Below are 14,210 nucleotides of genomic sequence, written 5' to 3' on the forward strand. Positions count from 1 at the left end.
TTTGAGGTATGTTTTCTCTCGTTTGGTGGGTGTGTCAAACGTGATACCCAATCAGTAGCGACGTGTATGTAAACTCGTGGTTTCTGTTTTGGTGCGACGTCACAGGGATTCAGTCTATAACATTAAACACAATACAATGAATGAAATGTAAAGCAGCAGTAATACTTACAGGTGTAGTGGCTGGGGTCAGGGTTTGAGGAGTAGATGTAGTCGGAGCAGCTGTGGTCGTTCTGGTTGTTGGAGCTGCACGCATTGTACTTGTTGTGGCTACAGTTGTTGAAGTTGTAGGTGTTGTAGTGGGTTGGGTCATGGTTGTGGGTGTTATAGTGGGTTGGGTCATGGTTGTGGGTGTTGTAGTGGGTTTGGTCATGGTTGTGGGTGTTGTAGTGGGTTTGGTCATGGTTGTGGGTGTTGTAGTGGGTTTGGTCATGGTTGTGGGTGTTGTAGTGCTTTGGGTCATGGTTGGGGGTGTTGTAGTGGGTTTGGTCATGGATGTGGGTGTTATAGTGGGTTTGATCATAGTTGTAGGTGTTGTAGTGGGTTGGGTCATGGTTGTGGGTGTTATAGTGGGTTGGGTCATGGTTGTGGGTGTTGTAGTGGGTTTGGTCATGGTTGTGGGTGTTGTAGTGGGTTTGGTCATGGTTGTGGGTGTTGTAGTGGGTTTGGTCATGGTTGTGGGTGTTGTAGTGCTTTGGGTCATGGTTGGGGGTGTTGTAGTGGGTTTGGTCATGGATGTGGGTGTTATAGTGGGTTTGATCATAGTTGTAGGTGTTGTAGTGGGTTGGGTCATGGTTGTGGGTGTTGTAGTGGGTTTGATCATAGTTGTAGGTGTTGTAGTGGGTTGGGTCATGGTTGTGGGTGTTATAGTGGGTTGGGTCATGGTTGTGGGTGTTGTAGTGGGTTGGGTCATGGTTGTGGGTGTTGTAGTGGGTTTGGTCATGGTTTTAGGTGTTGTAGTGGGTTGGGTCATGGTTGTGGGTGTTGTAGTGGGTTGGGTCATGGTTGTGGGTGTTGTAATGGGTTGGGTCATGGTTGTGGGTGTTGTAGTGGGTTGGGTCATGGTTGTGGGTGTTGTAGTGGGTTGGGTCATGGTTGTGGGTGTTGTAGTGGGTTGGGTCATGGTTGTGGGTGTTGTAGTGGGTTGGGTCATGGTTGTGGGTGTTGTAGTGGGTTGGGTCATGGTTGGGGGTGTTGTAATGGGTTGGGTCATGGTTCTGGGTGTTGTAGTGGGTTGGGTCATGGTTGGAGGTGTTGTAATGGGTTTGGTCATGGTTGTGGGTGTTGTAGTGGGTTGGGTCATAGTTGTGGGTGTTGTAGTGGGTTGGGTCATGGTTGTGGGTGTTGTAGTGGGTTTGGTCATGGTTGTGGGTGTTATAGTGGGTTGGGTCATGGTTGTGGGTGTTATAGTGGGTTGGGTCATGGTTGTGGGTGTTGTAGTGGGTTGGGTCATGGTTGTCGGTGTTGTAGTGGGTTTGGTAATGGTTGGGGGTGTTGTAGTGGGTTTGGTCACGGTTGTCGGTGTTGTAGTGGGTTTGGTAATGGTTGTGGGTGTGTTTTTCAGACTCGTGGGTGCCAGTATTGAGGGGGAAATCTTTCCTGTAGACATCGTCCCGGCTGTTTGAGAAGTGAGTGGAGCTGCATCAGTCTTAGTGCTTGCTAAGACTTTACTTTGAACTGTAGAAACTGTTGACAGCATCGAAGAAACTGTGGCTGAAGTTTGGGAAACGGTCGACAGGGCTGATGGCGGATATTTCAACATGATGGATGTAGATGTCAGATCTGCTGTTAAAGGAACGTAAGCAGTCAAAGGTGGACGTGTAGTTATCGAGGATGAAGGGGAAAGGTTCTTGTCAGCAGTTAGATGTGTTGTATAACTTGTATCTTGGTTTGACTCTGTGTCAGCAGAAAATCCAACAGTAGCATAAGAGGTGACCAGAAGATCCGTGGCGTTTGTCTCTGATGTAAATGTGGAGGAAACCAGAGTCACAGCTGCAGAGGAGGTGGAAACTTTTTGGTGTTGTGACATCGTCTGGGCATCCTTCCTGAGCTGAAGAACATCTCCAGCTGTCAAACTCTCCAATATGTGTGTTGAACTCTCTGATACATCTGTCGAAGTCCCCGATATGTGTGTTGAAGTCCCTGATATGTCTGTTGGACTCTTCGAACTCTCTGATACGTGTGTCAAACTCTTCAATATGTCTGTCGAACTCTCTGATAAGCGTGTCAAACTCTTCGATATGTCTGTCGAACTCTCTGATAAGTGTGTCGAACTCTTCGATATGTCTGTTGAATTCTCCGATACATCTGTCGAAGTCCCCGATATGTCTGTTGGACTCTTCGAACTCTCCGATACGTGTGTCGAACTCTCAGATATGTGTGTCGAACTCTTCGACATGTCTGTCAAACTCTCCAATACATCTGTCGAAGTCTCCGATACATCAGTTGGACTCTTTGAACTCTCTGATACATGTGTCGAACTCTTAGACACATCTTTCAAAATCTTTGATACGGCTGTCGAAGTCTCCAGACTCTCTGATACAACTGTCAGACTCTTCGAACTTTCAGAAACATATGTTGATCTCTCCAAACTCTTCAAACTTTCCCATACATCTGTCGAACTCTCTGATAAGGCTGTCTGACTTTCTGATACATCTGTCCGACTCTCTGCAACATCTGTCAAACTCTCCAATACATCTGTCGGACTTTTCAAACTTTCCCATATGTCTGTCGAACTCTTTGATACGCCTGTCAAACTCACTGATACGTCTGTGGATTGCTTAGTCGTGAACGCAGCCGGACTGGAGGAGACAAAATGGCCGCTGTTTAAAGTTGACAGCTCTGAGACTGAAGTAGAAACCTCAGAATTGGAGTCTGTAGTCAGCGACCTCCTGGTCCAATGGTTGCTGATGTCGTTCAAATGCGTTGAAGCTCCGTCAGCTATGGAACTGGTGAGCTGTCTGGTGGTCCGGTGGGTTTTTACAGAGTCTGATAATCGCTCGTTAGTGACGGTTAAGGCAGGACTTGTGATGGTGTAGACGGTGCTGGAGAGTCTCAGGGGTTTATGTGTGGAGGAATCAAAGATGGTGGAGACAGAGTCTGAAAGATGAAGAGGAAAGCTTTTGAGTTAAATGGCAACAAAAACACACAAAACTAGAAGACCTACGCCAAGGGCCAATGCTGCATTCACATGCTCCTCAATGGTCCCATTTCCTGAGCTCAAGTTATAGACTTCATTTTTTTCAGGACAACCTGTGCTATCAGGATATGTACACTGCAGGGATGTCACATGACTGTATAAACTGTTACATGAGTATAAAGACAAAACAAAATGTTATTGAAATCACACATACCAAAAATGTGCAAGACATGTTCCCTAATCTTGGCATTCAGCGGAATCAATAAATACCTTAACTCGCAAAAATATATATCTATTTAGATTTTCAAAGCATCTGCAAGGCCTACGATCACAGAGAAGTCCTCTTTGTAAAGGCCCAGATCTTATCTTTCATGCTAAACAATCAGAACGAGGCTAGCTTGAAGCAATGTAGAGATATCGGAAATTGCTTAATTTGATTTATGGATTCATAATCATAGATTTATTTTACTAAGATACTGTAATTCCAGGTGAGATTACGAAGCTTCTGAAAAGCCTACAATTGCACAGAAGACCTTGATGAAACGGCGCATTTCTCTGCTTCTAAACAACATTTAGGGCCCTATTTTAACGATCTAAGCACACGGCGCGAAGTGTGTCTCTGTGTGTGTGTGTGTGTGTGTGTGTCTGTGTGTGTAAAGCGCCTGGCGCAGGTGCGTTTAGGGCGTGTCCAAATCCACCTTTTTGTCTCTAAATCAAAAAGTTCTGATAGGAACTAGAAAAAGTGTTTGGATCTAAATGTTTCAGAGACAGCCGATCCTGTGTGTCACTTAGTTTCAGGTTTTTATTATTATAGGTGTGTGGAGAAATGAAAGATGTTGGCTGAGACTCGTAGAGGAAGTGCAGCGCTGACGTTCTTCCTGAGAGAACAGACAATGTGAGGAGGGAAGTCCTGAACTCACTCATTAACTCACTTCCTGTCCAGGGACGCTGACGGCTAACAGGTATCATCACAGCCTGAATCAGACCAAAAAAGTGCCAGTACTCAGTGGTGGAAAGTAACTAAGAACATGTACTCCAGTACTGTACTTCAGTCCAAATGTTGAGGTACTTGTACTTTACTTGAGTCTTTTCTTTTCATGCCTCTTTCTACTTCTACTCCGCTAAATTTCAGAGAGAAATATTGTACTTTTTACTCCACTACATTCACCTGACAGCTTTAGTTACTAGTTACTTTACACATTAAGATTTTTGCACACAAAATACATTTAGTTTATAAAATCTGATGTTTGATTCTAAGGTAAACTAGCCAACAATGTAACGGCTACAAGTCCAGCTCAAATGATTACATCATTAAACATACAACTGTTTGGATCCTTTACACTTTCTACAAGGTTTTAATACTTTAACTACATTCTCCTGATGATACTTACAGACTTTTACTGAAATAACATTTTCACTGCAGGACTTTTACTGTAACAGAGTATATTTACAGAGTGGTATTAGTACTGTTACTGCAGTAATCTGAATACTTCTTCCAGCGCTGCAAATAATAAATGATCATGTTAGAAACGAAGATAAAGTGTCTTTGCATCACATAAATGATCAACAGATTGGTAAAGAATTCTTCTATCTCTCATCTTTAGACACTATGGAACAGTTGCAATAGATTAACTTGATTGTTCACATATTTAATATAAAATATATAATTCAACTTCAACATTCAAGAGTTCTTTATTTGTTATTTTGCCGCTCCACATAAAAACTAAATTGTGTTTTCAACACATCAACCAGTGAGTAAATAAATCAGTGTAAGACAGAAGACTTTAATTATACTTTTTAATTATGTTTTTTACTACTGTATTTATTATCATATGTTGTATTTAGATTGATCTTTTGTGATTACTGTTGTCCCTGCTGCAAACCCAACTGCCCCTCTGGGGACAAATGAAGTTCTACTTGACTTGAAAATCATATGCTCAGAAATAAATAAACTAAATATGGCTGCGTATCACCAAAGACTTCCAGAATCGATTAGATTCTGATTAGGATTGGGTATCGTTTGGGTGTTTTCCGATACCGGTGCTAAAACAATACTTTTAATACGGTGCCGGTGTCTAAACGGTGCCTGAACTGATACTTAAAAAATAGGGTAATAGGGAATAGGGTTGGGTACCGTTTGGATTTTTACGATTCCGATGCCGAACCGGTACTTTTAAAACGATTCCGATTCCTAAACGATTCCTAAACCGATTCTTGAAAAATGACATGAAAGAAAGGCTTTTTATGGAGTTTTTTTTTTTTTTGAAAATTATTTAAATTTAACAATATATTAACGTTTTAAAGTACTTAAATATATAATAAGTAAACCTAAGTCACCTAACACACAACTACAATAATTTAACAAATAACAGTTACACTATTAACAAGTAACAACAAAATAAATGTTGTTGAGTTGGTATGCCAACCAGCTTCAAACTTTAGCCGTTCCTTTGCAGAAAAATGACCATATTTGCCTTCTCTGGCAAGATAGGACACCTCTCCTGACTTATGGCATGTAGGCCTACTGCATAGGAGAAAACTCTCTCAGACGGTGTCCAAGAGGTCTGTACACACCCAGGTATGAGTTTGAAAGGGCAGACAATTTGGGGAGGCTGTCTCGCCTCCCCCACCACCAGGCTACAGGCTCTTGTCCTGAACGATAGACTAGCAGAGTAAGTGTAATGTTTACTAGCGATCACCTGCAGTCAGTGAATGGTTAATATGCTTTCACATCCGTTTTGGTGAGCCCAGAGGGAAAATATGCCATTTTAAAAGTAGCCTACATATATGGTAGCTAGCTAACGGTAGACTACAGAGAAAGTGTAATATTTTTACGTCCGTTTCAGAGCGTGTACAAAAAGCCGTCTATCAGCAGTGATTGTAGAGTGCATGTCGGGGGAATAGCGCGGACACGCACTTCACACCGCGAGCGGGCACGTGGCCACTCGGCAGAAAAAGGAGAAAGAAAAAAAAGAGTCTGCCGCTGTCCGGAGCGACAGAGGTTCAGTCGGAACCGAAATGAGGAACCGAAATTCACGTTCTAATCCGGTCCGAATACTACCGTTTGCGTAGGAACCGGTACCATAGTGGAACCGGGTTTCGGTACCCAACCCTAATAGGGAATAGGGTATTTTACAATAACTTTGAATGCACCACAAGGCTTACTAGTTTCAAGTGAACACACCGTCTGTGTTGTTTTTCTGACAATGGCAGCTGCAGACTGCTTAACGTCCCACTGTTGAAATCCTCTACACTGAAATACAGACACACTTTACACCGTTTAGCTGTCAGCCTTTTAACCATGTTCAATCCAGCTGCTAGCTAATGCTAGGCTAACGTTAGCTGCTGCCAAGTGTATTATGTTAACTAGCGTTAACAAGCGATTCACAATGTCTAGGTTTGATTACATCTCTGATTGGATATCAGTCAGGTTCTCTGTGTATTGTGTACTGACTGTATTGTTCTTAGCATTGTATATTATGTCTAGTTTGGATCGGTTATTATTCGGTTTGATTTAACTGACAGATGAAACATGGACACCGGTAGGTTGTAGCTGGAAAAGAAAGACAAAAATATGTGTGTAAGTATGTATATATGCATGTGCATGTATACATAAGTAAAGAATTAATTGTTTGTATATAAGTACAAAAAGAGAAAAAGGGGGTAGGACCAGAAAAGTTTAAAAAACTTCCTCCTACTCCTTTTTAAACATGGAACTCCTTATTTGAATCAATTAAAATAAACTTGAAAGATGTTTGTTGAGTGTTTTGTTGTTGGTGGTTTTCTTGCCTGTACTGAAATGTCAGCTACATGTTCTTATTCATCTTTGATTTGGATTTTTTCAAAATAAACTTAATAAAAAAGAAAGGTTAGGGAAACTAATCCCAGTTTATCTGCATATGAAAGAGATTTTCAGACACTGTAAACGGTAACATGCTGCATTATTAAACATATTACATAAAAAATGTTGTGAAGAACTGGCCCCAAAGCAACTCCACAGAGACAAAAATATCCAACTATTTTTTCAAAATATTCTGACTGTTGAAAATATTCTGACTTTTTTTGCCAAAAAATATTAACCTTTTTTTAAAATATTTGACTCTTTCCCAGAAAATATTAAACTAAGTGAGCCCCATGTTGGCTGAGTCCTGCACGGACCCAGATTCGAATCTGACCTGCGGCCCTTTGCTGCGTGTCATGCCCCCTCTCTCCTCTCCTTTCATGGCTATCCACTGTCACTATAATAAAGGGAAAAGCTCCAAAAAATAATCTTAAAAAAAAAAATAATAATTCAACTTTTTTCCTAAAAATATTCAGACATTTTTTTCCAAAACATTCTTGCTTTTCCCCCTAAAAATATTAAACTTTTTTTTGTCTGATATTCAACTTTTTGTGTCCTAAAAATATTTGACTTTTTTTAATATTCCACTCAGTTTATCAGGATATAAAAGAGATCCTCAGATAACTAACGCTGTAAACCCTCAGATATCTTATAATGCACCAGGTTCATGTTTACATTAAGAACTGAGCCCCAACAAGTTTGTTCAAAGGACTTTTTACTTCTCTATTCATAGTGAAAAGACAAATATTAAAACATCCATTTTTGGGGTGCCTGAATAGCTCAGCTGGTAGAGCGTGCGCCCCATCTACAAAGGCTCAGTCCTTCTCTCAGCAGCCGCAGGTTGGACTCCGAACTGCGGCCCTTTCCTGTCATTCCCCCTCTCTCTCCCCTTTCATATCTTCAGCTGTCCTATAGAATAAAGGCCTAAAATGCCCCCAAAAAATAATCTTTAAAAAAAGATCAATTTCTGGGTTTTATTCATCGATGTCAGATCACTCAAACAAAGACCAGTTTTAACGGGAGGGTCCGTTATTTTAACTCAGGTCTAAGGGTTAGGGTTCCTCTAGTTTTAAGTAATATTTTAAGTAATATTTTAGAGGAACAGTCTCTTGTGTGTAACTTGATTTGTTCATCTTCTCTAATTCTTTTCCTGATCTTAATCCAGACTGATTCTGATTGAGATTTGTTGCCTTTTTTTAGACTGTCGCCTTTTTGTGGCTCTTTTGACACTTTTATAATAATAATAATACATTTTTATTTACATAGCGCTTTACATGGTACTCAAAGACACTGTACAGTAAACCAGCACATTAAAACTAGAATACTAAAGGCAACTGAAACAATAAAACCAGCAGATAATATGTGAGACCATGAAGACGAGTGTTTTCATGAGTAATTTGAATGTGTCCAGGTCGCCTTTTTTTGAAACTTTTTTGTTGCGTTTTTGTCCCTTATATTCAGATTCTGATTGCGATTTGTTCTTCATCTTTTCTGATTCTGATTCAGATTTGTTTGCCGCTCCTAACTTTGATCCTACTTCTTTCCTGACCCTGGTTCTGGTCCAAACAAACAGTTGTACCTCTGCAGTACTTACAGACGGAGCTGGATGTCATCTGGATGATGAGTAGCAGCAGAACCGGGGCGTCCATGTTGCTCTGTGGCATCTCGGCGTTGCGTCTTCCAGCTGCAGACCAACCCAACAGAAAGAGAACAGAAACTGGAGAGAAATGGGAGAGAAGCTGAAGGACTGAAGGACTGAAGGACTGAGGAAGGGAAGTGCGTCTCTGTGGGCAGGAAAGAGTCAGCGAGCTGCGCTTCCTTCTATTCAATTGTTGTGGAGGTTTTTCACGGAGAAGGAGTCGTCGGAAATACCAGAGTCCATCTCTCCGTTCTAATAAACCTGCAGGAGAAAACATCCAGAAACAGAAACAGGAACCCTTTACCCCCCTAATCCTAACCCTTGTTTATTTTGATTTAAAATGAATTGTCATTCTGTGACACCGGGGAATTTCTTTTAATTTGTCTGTGGGAGAGATCGCAGTAGATGGGGAGAATGTTTTTAAGTAATATAACTCCCGCTGAGCGTCCTGTCCAGTGGCTCCTTTAATCTCTTTTTAAACGCTTTTATTCATTCATGCAAATTCATCTTCTCTGAAAATGTTAGAGTCAGTGTACTATGCTGCATTACGATTGGTCTCGAATTTGGGTTTCTGCACACATCATTGCAGTTTGTCTGAGAAAGTTGGTTTGTCTTCTTTATACAACCACAGGATGGAGCACTGCTATATTTTACTTTTTAAGGCCGTTTTGCATTATTTCTGTTCTCCACTGACGTCTAAAACTAAAACTATTGGTAGCTGCAACCTTCGGTCACTGTGTTTGGTGAAAGTGCTTTTAAAGTTTAATTAACATGTCTGTTTGTACTTCATTTACAGTACTCTAATCACTGAGAAGTAGAATTGCTAAAAGTGTTTTAGGTTAGCAACAGCAGTGTGTATCTGGTTCAAACAGAATGAAGTCATATGAAACGTGTGTTTCATATGGTAACAATATATGTTTTTTATAAATTAGTGTATAGTTTTTGCAAGAGTGTTTCATTTTGCAAAGGGTCTGAGGAGTTCTGCTGATTGGGTGTGTGGTTGTGCTAATTATGTGTAGTCTTTTTGAAAAAGCGGTCCCTGCTTTCAAAATAGTGCTTAGGCAATCGAAAAAAAAAACTGTAATTGTCTCTTTTGTATGGCTTTTATTTAATGTTTTAATTTAAGGATCTTAGTTATTGCAATCTGTTTCCTCCGACATTTGTAACACTATTGCTTGTTTGTTCGAACTGACTTTATGGAAAGCTGTGAATGAATATGAACCCGTTGGGATTAGAACAAGTATCTAAACTGAACTGAACTAACCCAGGAGTGATAACCTTTGACTCCTCTTTAGACTAGGAAGCCCGTTCTGGGGTCGTGCGGTGTATGAAACACGGGAAGTTGCTTTACAACTGGACTGTTTTGTCCCCAACTCAAAGATCTTCAGTGTCCTGTCCCAGAGGAGAGAAGAAACTAGAACAGATTCACATTTAACACGCTGACATCACACTATTTCACCTGTTTTATCATAAAATATGACTCAGACTGATTAATGGATTATCAGAATAGTTCATAACTGATCAATTAATCTTTGATTCTTTACCTACAGACCTGTCTCTATCTTAACCTTATGTTCTAAAATACTTTCTACATGAGTTTACAGGAGGATATAAAACATGTAAATAGCAGTGAGCAGCAGTTTGGAGTTAAATGGGAAAATTATTATCTTCATTTGTTTCGTCTTTCAACTTTGGATACTTTAATTACATTTAGCTGATAGTACTATATCACAATAGTGTGTGTGTGTGTGTGTGTGTGTGTGTGTGTGTGTGTGTGTGTGTGTGTGTGTGTGTGTGTGCATGTTGAAAAGTGTTAAAGTGTTGAAGGAAGTTCCACCCTCAGCAGGAAGTCATGCTGTTTAACCTTGACAAGCCCAGACAACACACACACAGACACAGACACACACACACACACACACACACACACACACACACACACACACACACACACACACAGACACACAGACACACACACAGACACGCATGTTACAAAATCTTGGAGGTGCAGGCTCGGCGCTCTGACATAAGTTTTTATGCTTTTCTTGTCCCTTTTTTCAATGCATTTTTGATGCTTCATCAAAGTTTTTTAAAATTATTTTACATATATTATATTTAGTTTCTTGAAGTAAAAATCAGGCTGAGAGCAGAGACGCCTAATGAACACGCTGATTAACGTTTGTTACCTGTGAATATTGGTGTTTTGTAGATTCTTTTCTCATTTTTTGATGCTTTGGTTGTTTTCGTGTCAATGTTTCTTTCTGTATTTATATTTCTTTTCGTGTTTCTTGGAATAAAACAAGGCTGACAGCAGAGACGCTGCGTGTGTGTTTACTGAGACTAACTAACATGCTGATGACAGTTTGTTACCTCTGAACATCCATCTGTCCTCACAGGGGTCAGAGGTCAGGGTCTGGCGTGTTCAAGGTCCTCACGCTCTGATTGGCTGAGGAAACGTGTCTCGGTGCAGAGGAAGAGGAGGCTTCCTGACAGCAAGTCAGCAACCTGAGGGTCAGAAACAAACACGCAGAAGCAACTTATAGCAGCTTTTAGTTTCTATGCACCGCAGATCTGGAATAAACTCCTGCCCCCATAACATAGGTAGAAACTGATATTTCTGTTTCTATAAGTCCCATAACATAGGTATAAACTGATATTTCTGTTTCTATAAGTCCCATAACATAGGTAGACACTGTCTGATATTTCTGTTTCTATAAGTCCCATAACATAGATAGACACTGTCTGATATTTCTGTTTCTATAAGTCCCATAACATAGGTAGAAACTGTCTATGTTTCTGTTTCTATAAGTCCCATAACATAGGTAGAAACTGTCTGATATTTCTGTTTCTATAAGTCCCATAACATAGGTATAAACTGATATTTCTGTTTCTATAAGTCCCATAACATAGGTAGACACTGTCTGATATTTCTGTTTCTATAAGTCCCATAACATAGATAGACACTGTCTGATATTTCTGTTTCTATAAGTCCCATAACATAGGTAGAAACTGTCTATGTTTCTGTTTCTATAAGTCCCATAACATAGGTAGAAACTGTCTATGTTTCTGTTTCTATAAGTCCCATAACATAGGTAGAAACTGTCTGATATTTCTGTTTCTATAAGTCCCATAACATAGGTAGACACTGTCTGATATTTCTGTTTCTATAAGTCCCATAACATAGATAGACACTGTCTGATATTTCTGTTTCTATAAGTCCCAAAACATAGGTAGACACTCTGATATTTCAGTTTTTATAAGTCCCATAACATAGGTAGACACTGTCTGATATTTCTGTTTCTATAAGTCCCATTACATAGGTAGACACTGTCTGATATTTCTGTTTCTATAAGTCCCATAACATAGGTAGAAACTGTCTGATGTTTCTATAAGTCCCATAACATAGGTAGACACTGTCTGATATTTCTGTTTCTATAAGTCCCATAACATAGGTAGACACTCTGATATTTCTGTTTCTATAAGTCCCAAAACATAGGTAGACACTCTGATATTTCTGTTTCTATAAGTCCCATAACATAGGTAGACACTCTGATATTTCAGTTTTTATAAGTCCCATAACATAGGTAGACACTGTCTGATATTTCTGTTTCTATAAGTCCCATTACATAGGTAGACACTGTCTGATATTTCTGTTTCTATAAGTCCCATAACATAGGTAGAAACTGTCTGATGTTTCTATAAGTCCCATAACATAGGTAGAAACTGTCTAATGTTTCTATAAGTCCCATAACATAGGTAGAAACTGTCTGATGTTTCTATAAGTCCCATAACATAGGTAGAAACTGTTTGATGTTTCTAAAAGTCCCATAACATAGGTAGACACTGTCTGATATTTCTGTTTCTATAAGTCCCATAACATAGGTATAAACTGTCTGATGTTTCTATAAGTCCCATAACATAGGTAAACACTGTCTGATGTTTCTATACGTCCCAAGAATCATCTCTGTCAGCTGCAGGTTTACATCTCTTTTATTTTGAAGAACAACAAACTGACGACACAAACTGAAGCAACATGTCCAACGTCTGTTCACGTTTCTAACGACACTGAAAAACCGGCAGAAACACAGAAGAATAGCAAACAGCGGGAAAAAAAACAACAAAAATGCTGCAAATGCCAAAATGTGTATATATGTTACCAGTTATATTGAGAGACCCCTAGAGGCAGTCTATATAATATTTATAATAATATAATATATTCACAATATTTCTTTTATTTTGAAAGGTACAGAGGACCAAAAACAAACTGAAGCAAATTGAACAACATCTGCTCACATTTCTCTGTCTCGATTCTTACATTCACTTTGATAAAGTCAAACATTTATAACAAACATTTATTACAAACATTTATTACAAACATGTATAACGTCATTATTACCTAAAGTCCAAATCAGACCAAAGATTCACGACAAGTTGAAACCGTTTCAGAGTGTTTTTTCTTGACTCACACCAGCTGATGAAAACTGATCAAAGCAATGGAAAAGACGTCAACAACTCAGAAAGAAAAAGGCGAGAACGTTGAAAAATCAACAAAAATGTCAACAACTGATAGGTGTAAACTGGCAGCTTTCAGAACACTGCAGACTGGAGACTCGCAGAGAGACTAAACTGTGTGTTGTCTTTGGTCCGTTTTCAAACGTTCTATATCAGAAATCTGGGTTTATTTTTAACTACCTAATTGTATTTACCCAAAAATAACACGGATGATTCCATACAACGCGGTTCACAAGTACAACAAAAGATGAGAACTCTACTTTCATTGAATTTTGGGTGTTTTATTCAATTTTTTAGCATTTGAATAAAACATTGAAATGTTTCAAAACGGTGTCCCGACTGAATGTTGACATATACCCTTCTGTGATTAATCTTCCTTTAATATTAGTCTAAATAATTCATAATTTCAGCTTTTTTAACTCAATATTAGATATAATTTCCTATAAATGAGGTTTTTTGACCATGCATTTCAAAAATGAGTGTAAAACTAGTTATGAGTTGGTGTTGTTTATACATGGTTGTGAAAAGAAGCGTTAAACGTAAAAAAAAAAGCACCAAAAGTGTCGAAAAAAAGAGACAAAAACGTGTTGATTTCAGTTTTGAAACAGGAGGACGACAAGCGCGTGGTCGAATGGAAGACAAGACAAGGGCTACAGTTTACACTGGTCTGAACACTAATCTTTAGTCTGAACTGGACTCTAAAGAGAGGATTTACAACAGCAGCTGTTCACAACCTGGCAACCCAAAAGGAACTGCGTATAAAGCTCTGGCGGATGATGTAATTAAGCATTAATAAAGCTTTTACTAACAGCTTAGAAGCCTTGCAATAAAACATCAAAATGTAATAAATGTTATAACTTCATTATGTAATAATCTGCCGCATTTTGTGTTAAAAACCCCAAACGGAAAATGTAATCAATTCCTCCGCATTATGTAATAGACAAGATAGTAAAATATTTTGTGGTAAAATAGCCTTTATTTATTTAAATTTTTTAATGTTTTCTTCAAATGCCTTTCCAAAACAACAATTCCTTTGGTTGGTTACTACACAACGCACCCTATTACTACATTTTCTGTAACCCTTT

General features: G+C 39.2%; 1 protein-coding gene across 1 annotated transcript in view; it reads right to left on the bottom strand.

The window, feature by feature from the left end:
• LOC120563704 (receptor-type tyrosine-protein phosphatase beta-like) overlaps positions 1 to 8,741 on the bottom strand; it is a 60,006-nt gene extending 51,265 nt beyond the window's left edge. Inside the window, exons 1-2 of the mRNA XM_039808064.1 lie at positions 8,572 to 8,741; positions 170 to 3,096 (exon numbers count right to left, since the gene is read on the bottom strand). Of these exons, the coding sequence (XP_039663998.1) occupies positions 170 to 3,096; positions 8,572 to 8,641 (2,997 nt within the window). The 5' untranslated portion in view covers positions 8,642 to 8,741. The remainder of the gene's footprint in view (positions 1 to 169; positions 3,097 to 8,571) is intronic.
• Positions 8,742 to 14,210: the final 5,469 nt, after the last annotated feature.

This window comes from Perca fluviatilis, chromosome 8, assembly GCF_010015445.1.
Source record: "Perca fluviatilis chromosome 8, GENO_Pfluv_1.0, whole genome shotgun sequence".
Lineage (NCBI taxonomy): Eukaryota > Metazoa > Chordata > Actinopteri > Perciformes > Percidae > Perca > Perca fluviatilis.